Below are 15,354 nucleotides of genomic sequence, written 5' to 3'. Positions count from 1 at the left end.
TCATATAAGCTCTTTAATTTTTCCTCATTTTTTATGTTATCCTGATAATCAGAAGAAAAAAATAAAATTAAAAGTAAATTTAATAATTCCAAGAAAATGTAAGAAGAACATATGCATAATACACAAACATATGCTCTAAGTTACATAAACATATTGATTTTTTTTGAAAAAACATTTGCCTAATAACTTAACTCTGACCAAAAAAGAGAGAGAAAATATAAAATTATTTACATAATAGTCTAATATCTTTACTTTATAATATGAAATATCCTTGACGCTATCAAGATTGATAGGGATGAGTTTTCTTCTTTCCCTTTATCTTTTATTTCGCGTAATGTTAATGTACATGCGGACTTCTTGGCACGCCAACGTGTACCTCTCCGCATAATGTTTTATTTAACAAATTTTCTACATAATTGATTCGTTTGAGCTAATTTTATTGTTGTCAAAAAAAAAAAAACATCCTCATAAAAAGGAGAACACGTCATAAGATGTTTATTTTTTTACAAAAAAAAAACCTTTAACAATAGAACGAAGTTTAACTAATGCTAATATGTTATTGTATTGGAAAAAACTATTTTGCTATGAGACAATTTAGTTACTTATATAGGGGTGAGTGTTTCAAATCATTTTTTTATTAGGAATAATAATTGACTGTATCATTTCTTTAATTTTGGTATTATATTAGTTAATTGTATAATTTGTTTAATTCTTTTTCTTGTAGAATTAGTAACTAAAGTTATAATTAGTATTAATTTTTCATATATGTAGTATTTATATTCTTAAAATTGTTTTAGTTTTTCAGTTTTTTAATAATTATCTTTTAGTTTTTAAAAATTAAATATTAGATTACACATGAAAAAAATCTCAAATTAATAAAATTGACACATGTCGCGAGTACTAACTTTGAAAACCAAGATTTATGTAATAAGATATTTAAAAAAATTCTTATTTCATTCTCCACATGTTTAATAATTTTTACTCTTTTTAAAAATAAATATATTAACAAAAAAAATTCCAATAGAATTAGGTTAATAATTTAAAATTTACTTTTATGTTTATTAAATAGATAAACAAATTTCTTTAACTTTTTACTTATGGATAGATTTTTTTTAATTGATATATTAAGACTTATATATTTTTATAAATCTATATTGACGTGTATCATGATTTTGTTAAGGATTAAAGTAAGAGAAATTCCTTTAAATACCACTAAAAAAGTTTTTTTTCCAAAAATACCACATTTTAGTTTTTTTTTCTAAAAATACCACAAAAGTTTTTTTTTTCCAAAATTACCACTAACACAAAAAATTAAATTTTAAGCATGTAGAATTTTTTTTTTTATGTTTGGGTTGACAAATTTAGTTTTAGGGTTTAGTTTTTAGGGGTAGGGTTTAGTATTTATAATTTAAGAATTAGTTTTTAGTATTAGAACTTTAGTTCAATTATGTGGTATTTTTGGAAAAAAATACATTTTAGTGGTAGTTTTGGAAAAAAAACTAAATTGTGGTATTTTTGGAATAAAAACCTATTTTAGTGGTATTTATGACAATTCCCTTAAAGTAATATATAAGTCTGAAAGACAATAATTCTTACATTAAAATTAAAAAAAAAAACCCTAATGTCGCCGAGAAAGCTTCCATTAGATCTGGAAGAAGAGATACTCTTTCGAGTTCCACCTCGATCTCTCGTTCGTTTCAGATCCGTTTGCAAAGGATGGGATACTCTTTTCAACGATAAGATATTCGCCAACAGAAACTTTGCTTTCGGTCGTCCAGAAATATTGTTAAAGACACATACCCATATGTATTCGATAAGCGTCGATCTCAACAACGACGACCCAACTATAAAAGTAACTGATTTACGCTTTGTTGCGTTACGCGATCGTCGTCGTTATGATCTCGTGGGGACCTGCGATGGTTACTTCTTCTTGTATAACTCTGATCATAAAGGCGTAAACGTGAACGTGGTTTCGAATCCATGGTTGAGACAGACTAAATGGATTACCCCGGGTGGGACTCAGCATGGCAAGATCTTGGGTTACGATGGTAGTAGCCCCGAAAAGAGTTTCAAGAGTTTTGGGATGATGAATACTCGTCAAAATATTTATAAAATTACTAGGAAAGTTGCAGTCTTCGAATTCGCAACCAATGCGTGGAACGTTACTCATCGTACCACTCCACGTTTTCTCGAAGAAGAGATACTAGTAGATGAATATCACTGTAGGGTCTCCCTAAAAGGAAATTTGTACTGGACAGCTTATCCAAACTGGTCATCAGTATTTCATCCGAATGTTCGATTTTTCGAAAGAGGTAGCAAAGACCTTTTGTATTCTACCGTTTAAGGGGAAACATAGTTCTTCCCATACTCGTGGCCTTGCGATTTACAAGGGAGATAGGCTTTCAGTGTTACAACAATGCACAAGAAGAAGAGAGGTTAAGATTTGGGTGACAGAGAAGAAGATTGGCAATGGGGATAATGGAGAGGACGTGGTGTGGATTAAGTTCATGACTATCTCAATACCTCATTTCCCCATGGTTTGCAACAATAGCTCTTCAAGTTACTTCGTCGATGATACTGTCTTTGGAAAGACCTTCGTTACGTGTTTTCTTGGCAAGAAACCTAAACAAGCTTGGGTCTATATTGTGATGGGAGATATGTGCAAAAAGATTAAGATAGAAGAAGTGACACATCAGCAGTTTCAATCCTGTGTCTATGTTCCTAGTTTGATCCCCAAGATTTTCTTGAGAGACTTTCGCTAAAGCTACGCAACCAAGAAGAATTTTTTTACAAGTTCGATCTGCTTCTTCCTTGTTTTATTTATTTGATCACCATGAGTAGTTAGTTTGCTTTTGTTATATATCATCTTTTCACTATATCACATATATATAATTTTTTCCGATAAAGGTTCAACTCAAGATAGAACCACAATTTGTTTGGGGCTAATGCAGTTAATTAATTAATAGAGGTTTTGTTTGAAATCTAGTTCGTGAGCCTGGCAAGACATATATATATATACAAAGTAGTTTAAAATCTAGTTTGTGAGGCTGCATAAACAAGTCCACGAAAGCACGAACCGAGAACAAAAATCATATATGCAAAAGTAGTGCTCCAACCGGTCAAAGATGTTCAGCCATGACACAACCTGTGGACCATATGTCTACTGCACTTGTGTACTCAGTGGCTCCAAAGTTGAGCTCTGGGGCACGAGATAGTCACGAATGTAAGATAAATTGGCTTCTCCTTTTTCACCTGACACGATATATTTTAGGCATAGACTAGAAAAACTGTAATATCCTTGTGCCAGAGTGGCATAGACCTTGGTCGAAAAAGAATGTATAAAATCCGGAAGCTTTAAACTCATGTCCTCAAGGTAGTACCCTAGTGGATGAGTTTCACATCCTTGTGCTCTTTGACTGTTTGCTAGTATGTATACAAAGTTCTCAAATTGAGGGAAAAACAGAGACAAGAATTGCGATTAATTTATGCAAATCATTTTTTTTTTTTTTTTTCAAATGCAAAATAAGTCCTACAAAAATATAAGAAACTCAACAATGAAAAAAGAGAAATAGAAAAACAAATCACGGGTCCTATCATTCCTTCCTACTATACAATGAAAACATTCTCTACCCACGAGAGTCCATTTGGACCCAAACCTAACAATTTCTTCACACAAAAGACAAGACTACTAAACAACAACACACAAATGTCACAGCGAGCAATCAAACGCAACCCGCTACAAAACGCTTAAAATTAATCTTACCAATTTCAAATAATCTCATAAGATTAGTTTTACATCAACTCACTCAGAGCTATTGGAGTTCTCCTCTCTGCATTCCTCATCATGTTCACTCTGTTGCGGCTTCTCTTGATGCTCCACCGCTTGTTCCGCATTCCCGTTTTCGTTTCCGCCTCTCGAATAAGCCGCGTTCAAAGCGGCTAACATCCCGAGATTCGAGTCCGGCATGCTTAGACCTAAGTTCTGAGTCGGCTGCGGCTGAGCTACAAACGAGCCTAGTTGAAGAGGACTCCCTCTATACTGATCCATCGGAAAACTAAACCATGTTCCCGCCATAAAATGAGTCGCAGCTCCAGCTCCGGCAGAGTTCACAAATGGCCACATAGGAGCACGGTGGCCCGCAGTGTTGTTGTTGTTATTGCTACTACTCTCCATCTGATTACCGGGTGGCACCGGAAGCATCCAAAAAGTGTTCCCACCGCTCGACCTACTGGTCGTCGGAGCAACCGCCCACATCGGCGCCGCCGCAGGATCCGGAGTTTCACTTTCTTTTAAAGACTTACTCTCGTTCTGTTTCCTATCATCATCATCTTCCTTAGACAAATCAACCGATCTATACCGTTTCCTGGAGTAATTCTCACCGTCAGGAATCGTTTCCACCGGAGCTTGATTCTGATGGTGGTGGTGGTGCTGTTGAAGATGATGATGAAACCCTAATAGCGGCGTCGCATGAGCCGCCGCAGCAAACGCACCTCCTTGTTCATCAAACTGATGTTGCTGATGTTGGTGGTGATGAGTCAATCCAAGAGCACCATAAAGCGGCACAGATTTAGACGGCGGCGCCGAAAGAGTCGATCCGCTGCTACGAAGCGAAACACTGAGAGTAGAAAAGTTGGCCGGAATAGTACCAGTACCTGTAGCAGCAACAATCGCCGGCTCAGCTTGTTGAAGAAGCCATTCAATAGTTTCACCATCAGATTTATGACCTAACTCTCTCGTCAACTGAAAAACCCTAGCCGCACAAAGCGCCGGCATACGAATCCGCCGTCCTCTTCCGTCGACTTTTGTGTGACGGTCTTTAGTCGAACGCTTCGTTGTAGTCGCCGCCACAGCAGACGTTGTTGTTGTTGTTGTTGTTGTTGAGAGTGTTGAGTCTTCTAAGGGTGTAGATCTGGGGACGATTGTGAGAGATGCGTCAACTAGTTGTCTTGCTCCTCCACCTAATCCGGTGACGGCGGCGGCGGTATCGTTGTTGTTACGGATGTCGGAGAGATCCATTTTTTTTTTTTTGGAAAAAGGGGAAGATGAAATTGGAATTAGGGTTTGGTGGAAGAAGAAGAAGATGATACGAGTATGGATGATTCGATTGTCGCCTTCATATGTATGTACTTGTCTTTCTCAGTTTGACTCTTGTCTTGTTCTTCGTCTGAACAACATCGAAGAGAGAGAGAGAGAGGGAGATGAGAAAAGGGTTTGATGATGTAAAAAGCAGGTGGATGACTTTTCCAGCAAACCCGAATTATTATTATTTAATTTTGTAATTTTTTTTGCCGTCATTAAGAAAAAAAAACATTGATTAGTTTATTGTGATTATAAAGGTGGATTAGCCCATTAATTAATTAGGGGAAGATAGAAATTAAGATAACCTTTCATAATTTTGTTGTTATTGTCTCTTCCCAACCATAATCCACCTACAAGGTGAGTTTTATTATTTTCCCATTTACATAAAAATAAGATGAAAAAGATAATTTAGTTTTTTCTTTTTTTTTTTTGGAAATTGTTTTCTTATTTTTGTAACTATTTCTTCACACAAATGAGATGAAAATCAATAGATGAAAATAATATAATAGTTTTTATTTTGTTCATCTTTTTTTTATTTATTTAAGGATATGAAAATGATAAATTATCAACTTTTCATTTTTAACTCAAATGTTGAATTTAGTTTTCATCTGATTTTTACTTTAAAAGTGACTATCATTCACAACTATGTAATTTATGATCAAATTAATAAATTTAGAAGATCTTTTTGTTGAACAAACATTAATTAATAATTTCACAATGGAATCCAAAGAAAAAAGTTTACTTATACAATTTTAGAAATAACAATATAAAGAATTGAACTAGACAATTTATTTAAAAAATATAAAAACATGAAATATAAATTGCAGAAAAAGAAATTGATATTAGATAAAAGTAAATGAAGTTAATCCTCTATATATTAATAAGGAAGCATTTTGAGAAAAATGCTGAGGTGTCAGACGCTAGACAGCTCCAGATATTTTTTAGCAGTTTACCCTCATTTGGTAATACTATTTCCGATACATGTCATTATATGTTTAACCAAAAATTAATAATAAAAGATGTTGTTAAATTTCTTTTTTTTAAGTGTACTATATTTTGTTAACATGTACATCAAATAGTATACAAATTTTTTTTCCCAAACACTAAAAAAATAAATGAATGTAACAAAAAAATCAGCAAATGAAAATACAAAGTTGAACTTAATAGTACTCATATCTTAACATTTTATGTAAATGCATATTATACTTTTTAAAAATTCAAAAAATTTAATATTTCTTTTATCTAATCATTTGTCCTGTTTCAATAAATTAGGTTTTTAAACCACACAAAAGACATGTTGTCATAAATAGTAACATTTTATCGATATTTTCTCGACTACGTTAAAACTTTTTCATGTTCAAAGATTTTAACGGGTGAGATGTATTTTAAACGAAATAAACGAAAATTTGAATTAAAAATACTTTAATAACATATTACATTTGACACAAACGAATATTAATTTAGTAATTATAATTTTACTCATAATAATCTATTTAAATTGATTTTTTCTGTATATAGTGTGGATTGTTACTTAGTAAGATCTTTATAAGATGTAGGCTTCCATTAGGGTATGTTTATAGGGATATCAGTTTAGGGTGTTTTTAGAGTATAAATATTGTGAAAATAATGTAAGATCAGTAGTTAAGAACTTTTGTTAAAAAGTTAGTTATTGGGAGAACATGTTTAAGATCTTAATATTTAATAATATAATATTCTTATAGAAATTTAAGAATGTTTAATAAATACATAGATTAATGTTTAATAAAAAATTTAAGAATGTTTAATACTATTTAATAATATAATATTTATTAATATTCTTAAACATATTACAATTATAAAAATTTATAAAATAACATTTTAATTGCAAACTTATAAAATTTTTACTAAAATTCAAAATATAATGCCATATTTTTATGAAACAAAAAAATCATTATAAATAATTTTTTTTAAAAAAAACAAACAAACATATTACTTAATTAATTAAACAAGACAAACATTTTATTTAATTAATACATAGATTAATGTCCAAATTTATTCCATATATTCTCAACCAATCCAAGAGAGACACGTCACACAAGATCATGCCCAAGAACAGTTCTAGAATAAGATCAATGAGCTTGATCTTAAGTTCACTATTCAATTATTTTTATTTTTAAAAGAGCTAAGAACACCCCATCTGATCTTCCTATAAACATGGTCTTAGTAACCACAATAAGAAAAACAAATGTGATATTATTCTTTAAAATATTTTAATTTGGGAAATGAAATTGTTATAATAGTATCTCTGAATAGTTAGATGAGTGACATGAGACGTTTAAAAGTGCATGTGACGTTAGATAAGTGATTCATGATGTTATTACATGTGTTCACAAAAGGGAAACGAGAGGTTATACTTCTTTTTTTTTGTAAAATCCTATGTCTATGTCTACTACTTTGGTTACCAATGAAAGCTTAAATCCTATGTCTACTGCTCGTATCAGAATTAGAGAGAATTGAGAACTTGCATTTTAACCATGTTAAAGACTTTGGAGCGACACACATGTTTCTTGAATTCTTGGTATTAGTTTAATAGATTTGTCGAATTGGGAAAAGAACAGATAAGCATCTTTTGGACAGTGAAGCGTGCGTAATTTGGCAGGTGGGGACAGCTCATCCCAGTCCACCTCCGTATCTCCTCCCATTTTCACTTTTTCTTAGTTATTATTATTGTATTTGTATATATATATTTTAGTTTTGTAAGATTTATCAAAAGTCTTATCCCACTAGATACTATTATTCTTTTTAACTTTTTTATACATTAGAAATGACACTTCTGAACCAAAAACAAAAAAAAATGTGAAAGAAACTATATACCTTTAAGACTGTAAATGGTCTTGGAAAAAAAAAGATTATGCACTTTCAAATTGGCTTGTTTTACTCGATCAAACGTTATTTTGATGATAAATTTATTAACATATTAGTGTTAATTTGTTAGAAATTGGATCAAAATTTTGACCCTTAAACAAACAAAAAAACATTTTTATTGACAAACAAATTAAGCAAGAAAATAGAACGTTATTTATAATCTCTGTACCGGTTAAATCATAGTTTACGGTTAACCAATCTAATTTTGCAGAAACTCTCTGTATTACACTCTTTTACTCTGTTAAAATTAGGCATGTCAATTAGGGCCAAAGCCTGCAGGCTAGTCCGATTTGGCCCTGAAAAACATCGGGCTCAAACTTAAATATAAATGTCCAGAAAAAATCGGATTTTATGGGCTCAGCCCATTTGGGTTATAGGGTTTTTCGGGCTTAGCCCGACCGGGCTCGGACCAGCCCAAAAAATCTTTTAACAAATATATTTGTACTTTTGTGTTAACATTTTTGTTTGATTGCAATATTTAATTAGTGATTTATTTTAAATAAATTTTTAAACTCTAATCATAGTTTTCATATTTACTTAATAACCTTACTTAACTAGATAAGGGTCCGCCTGATGTACGGGTTTAAATTTTTATAAATTATATTAAAATTTATTGTACGTTATTTATAAATTTTAATTTTTGTTATAATACACTGATTTATATTCATTTACAAATTTTTTATGTATGTTACTATTAACAATATATAAATTTACACCTAAATATATTCATCCACCTAGAAAATATCGGTATGAACACATTAAGCCAACTATTTACTTTCACTTCTGCATAGTTTTTTAATTACTAAAATTGTTAGCTCAAAATATATCGAATGAAAACCTTTTCATTACTAATATTAATCAATGATGTATCATTACAATAGTGTATGACCATCATGGAGAAAACCTCGGCTCCGCCCTTATCTCTTATGGAGAGAACCTTGCGTCCAACCTCCTCCACCATGGAGAGAACCTTGGCTCTGCCTTCCTCACTTGGGGAGATAACCTTGCGTCAAACCCCCTCCACCTTCCTTCTTTGGGGAGATAACCTTGTGTCCAACCTTCTACACCATAGAAAGAACCTCGGCTGCTCTCCTCCTATGTGGAGAGAACATGTTCACGTCTTTTTGCTATCTCAGAATGGCTTGCTCCAACAACCAATGAAAGTGAAAACCTTTTTTCTAATGTCACAAAATTTTTTTGATAGTAACTAATGTTAAATTTTCCAATGTATTTGTGGGAGTGTATTTGACACACCATGATGTAGCCTCTGTCTCTGTAACGCCTCAACCGTCAACTTGCTTAGTGAGCCACTGCCCACTCTCAGTCCATGAGCTCACCTTCCTAAGTGGGCCCTACATTTTTTCCTGGCTTGTGGATCCACCCATATTTAATGACCGGTTTGTTATGTCCGGGAGGCATTAAAAACTTGTTTACCGATCCTACAAATCAACAAATGATATTTTCCTGTGTTTTGTCCTCACTCACACAATTCTGACAATCACTTCTAGGAAGGTCACTGTTGGTGTTGGGTTTCGACGATCGAGAGGCCCGTAGAAGAAGCCCCTGCTGCAGGCCCAGGAAGGGGATCTGATTGGGAGGAACGTTGAGTCAAACTGAGGATAGGATTGCGGGTTCATGAGCGAGATCATAGGAGAAGATCCAAGATAGTTATGGGTTCATTTAGGTGTAAATACTCGAATTTTGTAAAGGCAATACACATGTAATTTCGATCAAGCAACAAAGAATATATCAATACCAATTCAGTTCGCCATTTCTTCTGAGATCATATCGATTTCCACCGAAAGCCTGCCTAGATCTTATCATATCATTCAAATACTTTAAAAATTGTTGTTTCTCATTCCAACAGTCACCCATCATGAAATTCTCTCAGGACCCTTTAAATTGTTGTTTCTCATATATTATTTTTTTTTGGGTTAACATATTAATCTTATATATTAAAGTATGGGAAAATTTTGGTTTAAAAAAATAAGAAAAATTTACCTTCCCATTAAAAAAAAAATACCAATTAAACAAAGTTGAAAGTAGTGTTTTAGAATAACTTAAAATTAAAAATAATTAAATAAATATTATAATTTCGAATTTTATTAAATATATATATATATATATATATATATATATATATATATATATATATATATATATATATATATATATATATATATATATATAATCTTCTTATAATTATTTAAAAAAATTTTGATTTTTATTATAAATTCTGTAACTTTGATAATTATCTTTTTACATTATTAATATGTTTTAAAACAAAATATTTTATTTTTGTTTTAATCAAATTCCTCCTATTATATATTAGCTTTTACACATGTCAAAATCTGAGATTGATAACTTGACACATGTTAAAATCTTATTAATGGCTAACTTTCATAACCCAATTTTATATAATAAGATACTTTTAAAATCTTTATCTATAATATTTTATATGAATTATATATTGTTTTATTTGGTTAAAGTATTAAAATTTTATTTAGTTTTAAACTTTTTCTTGTAAATTAAGTTGGTTGTAGTAAATATAGATGAGTTATTAAAATTTTGATTGATTTGTTTTATAGTGCACCTTTAAACACTGCTTTTTAGGGTTTATAAGTTAAAATTTTTGATCTCTAACATAAGCCCGGGAAAACCCGAAAAGCCCTGTTAGGATCGGGCTCGGACTTTGAAATATAGGCTCAGAAATATTTTGGCCCGGACCGGACCGGACTCAAATATATGCGGACTTTATGGGTTTCGGGCCGGACCGGGCTAGGCCAGCCCGATTGACACCCCTAGTTAGAAGGTGGATTACAAATTTGACCCAATTTCAAGTATTAACATTTTTTTTCCTTTTTTCTTTTTTTTTTAACGCAAATTGATTAATTTTTTTCCTTTTTTCTTTTTTCTTTTCTTTGGACAAACAAAGTAAGCACTATATGTCTTGACAAAGAGTAATGAAACAACTGTAGAGATGTGCATATATAAGGACCGAGCAGAGTTAAAAAGCAATCAAATATGCTGACACTTGGGAAAGTACAGAAATGTCATCCATCAACTTTACATGAAGCATTCACTCGAAGGGAATGCACCATTTTTTACCAGTAACATAAAATACAAACAAACAGTGGAGATTCATAGTACAACTCCAGAGATGAGTGTTTTATTTTGTCCCATATCACAAAGTCGCTACAACAATCACCAGATAAATGAAGTCCAGGTGTCTGATCTTCGAACTAAACCACCTCAGGCAAGCCATCTGCTGGAAGTAATATAGGTTTCCAGGTGCACTGGTGAGTTAACTTGTCAACCATAAGAAGAAGAAAAAAACAATGACCGGGGAGTTAAAAACGTGGTGAGGCAGTAGATTAGGGCATGATATTGTTTGAATACCAAGTCCTTGATGATCTAATGAACCATTGGGTAGACTAAAAGTGGAATTGACCCATCACAGATACAGAGTCACGCCTACAGTTGGAATCCTTGGTGTTCAGGGAAAGACTGGAGAACTGAGACTCGAGATCTTTGCCAGTAGCACGTCCGCGACTGGCTGATGGTTTCTGAGTTTGTTGTTGTTGCTGATACAGCGCTCGAAGTCTTCCAATCTCCTTTTCCAACACTTCCTGTTCCACTGGATAATAGAGGGAACTCATGAGCTATACAATCTCAAGTATGAATCTGTACTACTACTTTGCTACAAATTGAATTCTCTTTTCCAAGTCATAAATAAAAAGTGTGTTATGGTTGCTTTGAAATACAGCAAAATTTGTTGGTTAGTTTCTTTAACACAAGAATATGAATAATAAATTTAGAAAACAAAATTTAGAAAAGTATTATTCAGTCTAGCTAAAACTGAAAAAATTCATAACATCTGACTAGAGTTTGAATCTAAATAACTTAAATTATGAGTCTAGCATACTTCTTTGATACAAAATAGGATTCTCTTTTCCATGTCAGAACATACAATGAGTGAGATGGTTGCTTGGTATGACTAATAACACGTATTGTAAAATTGGTTGATCAGGTAGGTACTGTTCAATCACTAATACTTACAAACTCATACTCTAGCCTAGAGCTTGAACTTCGAATCTAAAGAACCTAAAAGAATCTTTTTTTTCAGATGGGTGCAAGAACTCACATTGTTTGATAAGCTTCTCCTGAGCTATACTCTCGAGTCGCTGCTTAAGAGCTTTATTTTCCATACTCAGAATAAGATTCCGCTGGTTGAGAAAATCAAGCTCAGCTGCAACTTTGGAGCCTTCTGCCTACAGAAACCAAAGAAAACCATACTTAAGTGCTCCCAAAATTGTTATCTAATACATCTTTCACCAACACTCTTTAAATGCAAATTTATATTTTTTGTTGGCCTTACCTGCAATGTTTGTACATTCCTTTCTAGCTCAGATATATACTGGAGCTTACGGACTCGTGATCGTTGTGCAAATTGCCTACACGAAGCAGCAACTCATCATGTTATAATACTAAAAAAAAAAAAAAACCAAAATCACTAATCATTCCATAACATGTTATCAGTATTGCTCATCTCTTACTACCTGACATATGATAATATTATTCAAAGATGTAAGTTCTCTCAAGTCAATGAGACCAAATATCATATCACAATGAATCAAAAAGCCGATTGGGTCATTCACTAGGGGGGAAATGGTAATGAACATCGCTCAATCTAAATTGCTATATATACGAAAATCAATCAAGAATGCGCAGAGAGATCACATACTGTTTGGCTCGTTTTGTGTTGTCAGCTTCATAAGTCACAGGCGAAGGATTGGAGTTGTTTTCCTCAGAAGAGTACATTTTCAGGTTCGGGTCATGAGAAAGAGGTTCCGCGTAATTCTTTCTTTCTGATAGTACTGTTGCTTCTTGAGACATATATGATGATCCCATATTCTTCCCGCCACCGCTCTCTCGAGGGAAAGGTAGCCAAGAAGGACGAGCCCCGGAAGCCACCAAAGAATCCCGCTGTCGACTCTTCTGCTTCAGAAAGTTAGCATCAGAGTAGTTAGCAGCATCCTGAGCATTTTTACTCCTATCAAGATCTTGCATCCCCCTGGAAGAAACCGTATTCCTATAACTGAAATCATTTTGGAGTGTCAAACTTATGTTTGTAGCATTAGCCACGTCTAGATACGCGTAAGAGTCACTTGATGAACGTCGATGACCACATTTGCGAGCAGGGCTTTCCGGCTCATTGAGAAGATCATCAAGCCAAAAGGGAAGCTCTTCTACCAAATGGCTCTCAGAAGATGTCCTCTGGTGGTGTGTTTTCTCATCACCAAGCTTCTGACTGTTCCTTGAACCAATCAAACCACTAGGAATGTACTCAGTATATGATGCTGATACACTAGGAAACGGGATTTTTGGAGGGAGCAAAGCATGCTTTCCTGGGTACATCAAGTTTCTAACACTCTGTGATCCTTTGGAGCTTGCCATTACCAACCTACCACTCTTGCCTGCCAATATAACAGCACAACATTATCAACTATTAAAACAACATAAAAGTCAGCCTACTTTGAAATGCAAACAACCAAAGATCAATGGAACAGATAGATCTGATTATTTAAATCAATGCATCAAAACCCACAAAGCAGGTCTTTTAATGCTTGGCCTAAGAAGGCAGAAGGCTCATACATTAAGGGAAACGTTTTTGATAATAACATCAAACACAGATCAATGCAACATCATGTTCAAACACAGAACCAGCTCATACAGACCAGACCAGACCATGACCAGCTCATCCCACACATATAGTTTGCTTTCTCAGTAAGCTAGATTAACATATACACAGACTAATACTATCTAATCTCAACTAATCAAACTTCTTACTCATCGAAGCTCATCACTATTCTTTTCTCATCATCCCTCATTTCCCAGCAACCAAACAGTGAAGCAGTCAAATACTTAATTATAAAAAATCCATAAAAAGTTTTTAAGTAAAATCAAAAAGTTTCTTTTTTTAGAAACTATGACAATCAGATAACAGATTCGTCTTCTTTGTTACAAGTTCCAACTAAAACAAGAAGAAGAAAACTAACCAGTCGAAAGACAGATCCAAATCGGAGAAAAGAGCAGTTGGAAAATGATGACTCCGGCTTTGCCTCAGTCCACCGGAGATCTTCTTCCCTTTTGGAAACTCTTATCGTTGAGTTGAGGAAGAAGAAGAAGAAGAAGAAGAAGAAGAAGAATCTCTATGGACTCCAAAGAAGGGTGATAGAGAGAAATTTTTGGAGAATCTAGTCCTCAAAAGTAAAATAAAAGCTTTCTCTTTTGTCTGAAGACCTTTTGTTTTTTCTTACTTTTAGTATTTAAAAAATAGTCCCAAATACTTTATCATATTTTACAATAGACCCCCAATGTTTTTAAAATTAGACTCTTTTGAATTTTGGAATTAAAAATGAAAAGTCTTTTCTTTTTCCTTTTAGATTAAGGAAAAATTGTCCGGTTAATCATGGAATTGACTTGCTTCATAGAGCAGCTGAATTGTCTTTTCAAACAATGGCATAATTTGTTTTTCAGATGAGAATTAAAGTTTGATATTATTATTAGTCAAGGTAGTGTAAATAAAAATTCAATTTTTGTTTTGATTTCTTTTATTTTACATCTTTTGAATTAACAATGTTCGATTCATAGTTTAATCTCTCTTATTTGAGATAACGTGATTTAGTGAAAATTAAACTCTAATAAAAAACCGTTAACCATTTGAATTAAAAAAAAAACGTCACTATTTTACATTTTTGTTTAATCTATTTCTTATGGATGTTTTTATTTAGCATTGAAAATGCTAATGTTCTCTACGTCTAATTGACTATTTTGAAGTCGAGATTTAAACACAGCAGAAAACATATATACATTTCTATTTTCGTATTTCAATTCAAATATGCATTTCTCTATGACTCTATGCTTATACGGTTCTACTTATTACCCATGAGAATAATCCAAGATTTGTTTTTACCTATGTAATAGAGATGTCATGATTAAAAGAGTTAGAAGTTGTTTTTAGATGTTACTATAATATATACTCCATATACGAAAGAGCATATTGTTAGACTGACAGAGACATTAATCTAGTTACAATTTACACGTCATAAACACTACAACACAACACAAAGGAAAAGAGGATCTTTTGTCGAAGATCATGTTTTTAGCATATGGGCCATTTATTTATTAAATTTTATTTATTAAAATAATGATTGGTGAGTTGGAATTGATCTGTTACCTAACTTAAAGTGCAACAACATGGGCCAACTTGAGTTTTTATTACATTTCTATATTTATAGGTTCACAAAATGACAAAAACAAAAATGTAATCTCAAATTTAAAATTTTCTCCAACATGACTTTCACAAA

The 15,354-nt window shown here is 32.7% G+C and overlaps 1 protein-coding gene and 2 pseudogenes across 2 annotated transcripts; 1 reads left to right on the top strand and 2 right to left on the bottom strand.

Moving 5' to 3' along the window:
* The first annotated feature begins 1,621 nt into the window (after positions 1-1,621).
* Positions 1,622-2,865, top strand: LOC104789403 (putative F-box protein At1g58090 pseudogene; annotated as a pseudogene).
* A 617-nt stretch (positions 2,866-3,482) lies between these two features.
* On the bottom strand, positions 3,483-5,310 carry LOC104787246 (transcription factor TCP8 pseudogene; annotated as a pseudogene). The gene has a single exon (XR_015557446.1). The product of XR_015557446.1 is annotated as a transcription factor TCP8 pseudogene (transcript).
* A 5,679-nt stretch (positions 5,311-10,989) lies between these two features.
* Positions 10,990-14,467, bottom strand: LOC104787247 (uncharacterized protein At4g06598). The gene is made up of 5 exons (XM_010512785.2): positions 14,044-14,467; positions 12,729-13,461; positions 12,363-12,438; positions 12,129-12,255; positions 10,990-11,621 (listed from the first exon to the last, which is right to left on the bottom strand). Exons 2-5 carry the CDS (start codon positions 13,439-13,441, stop codon positions 11,419-11,421), a joined length of 1,119 nt encoding a protein of 372 aa, XP_010511087.2. The 5' UTR covers positions 13,442-13,461; positions 14,044-14,467; the 3' UTR covers positions 10,990-11,418.
* Between the last annotated feature and the right edge of the window lie 887 nt (positions 14,468-15,354).

This window comes from Camelina sativa, chromosome 5, assembly GCF_030686135.1.
Source record: "Camelina sativa cultivar CO46 ecotype springtype chromosome 5, ASM3068613v1".
Classification (NCBI taxonomy): Eukaryota; Viridiplantae; Streptophyta; class Magnoliopsida; order Brassicales; family Brassicaceae; genus Camelina; species Camelina sativa.
This window is presented reverse-complemented; position numbering and strand designations above follow the sequence as displayed.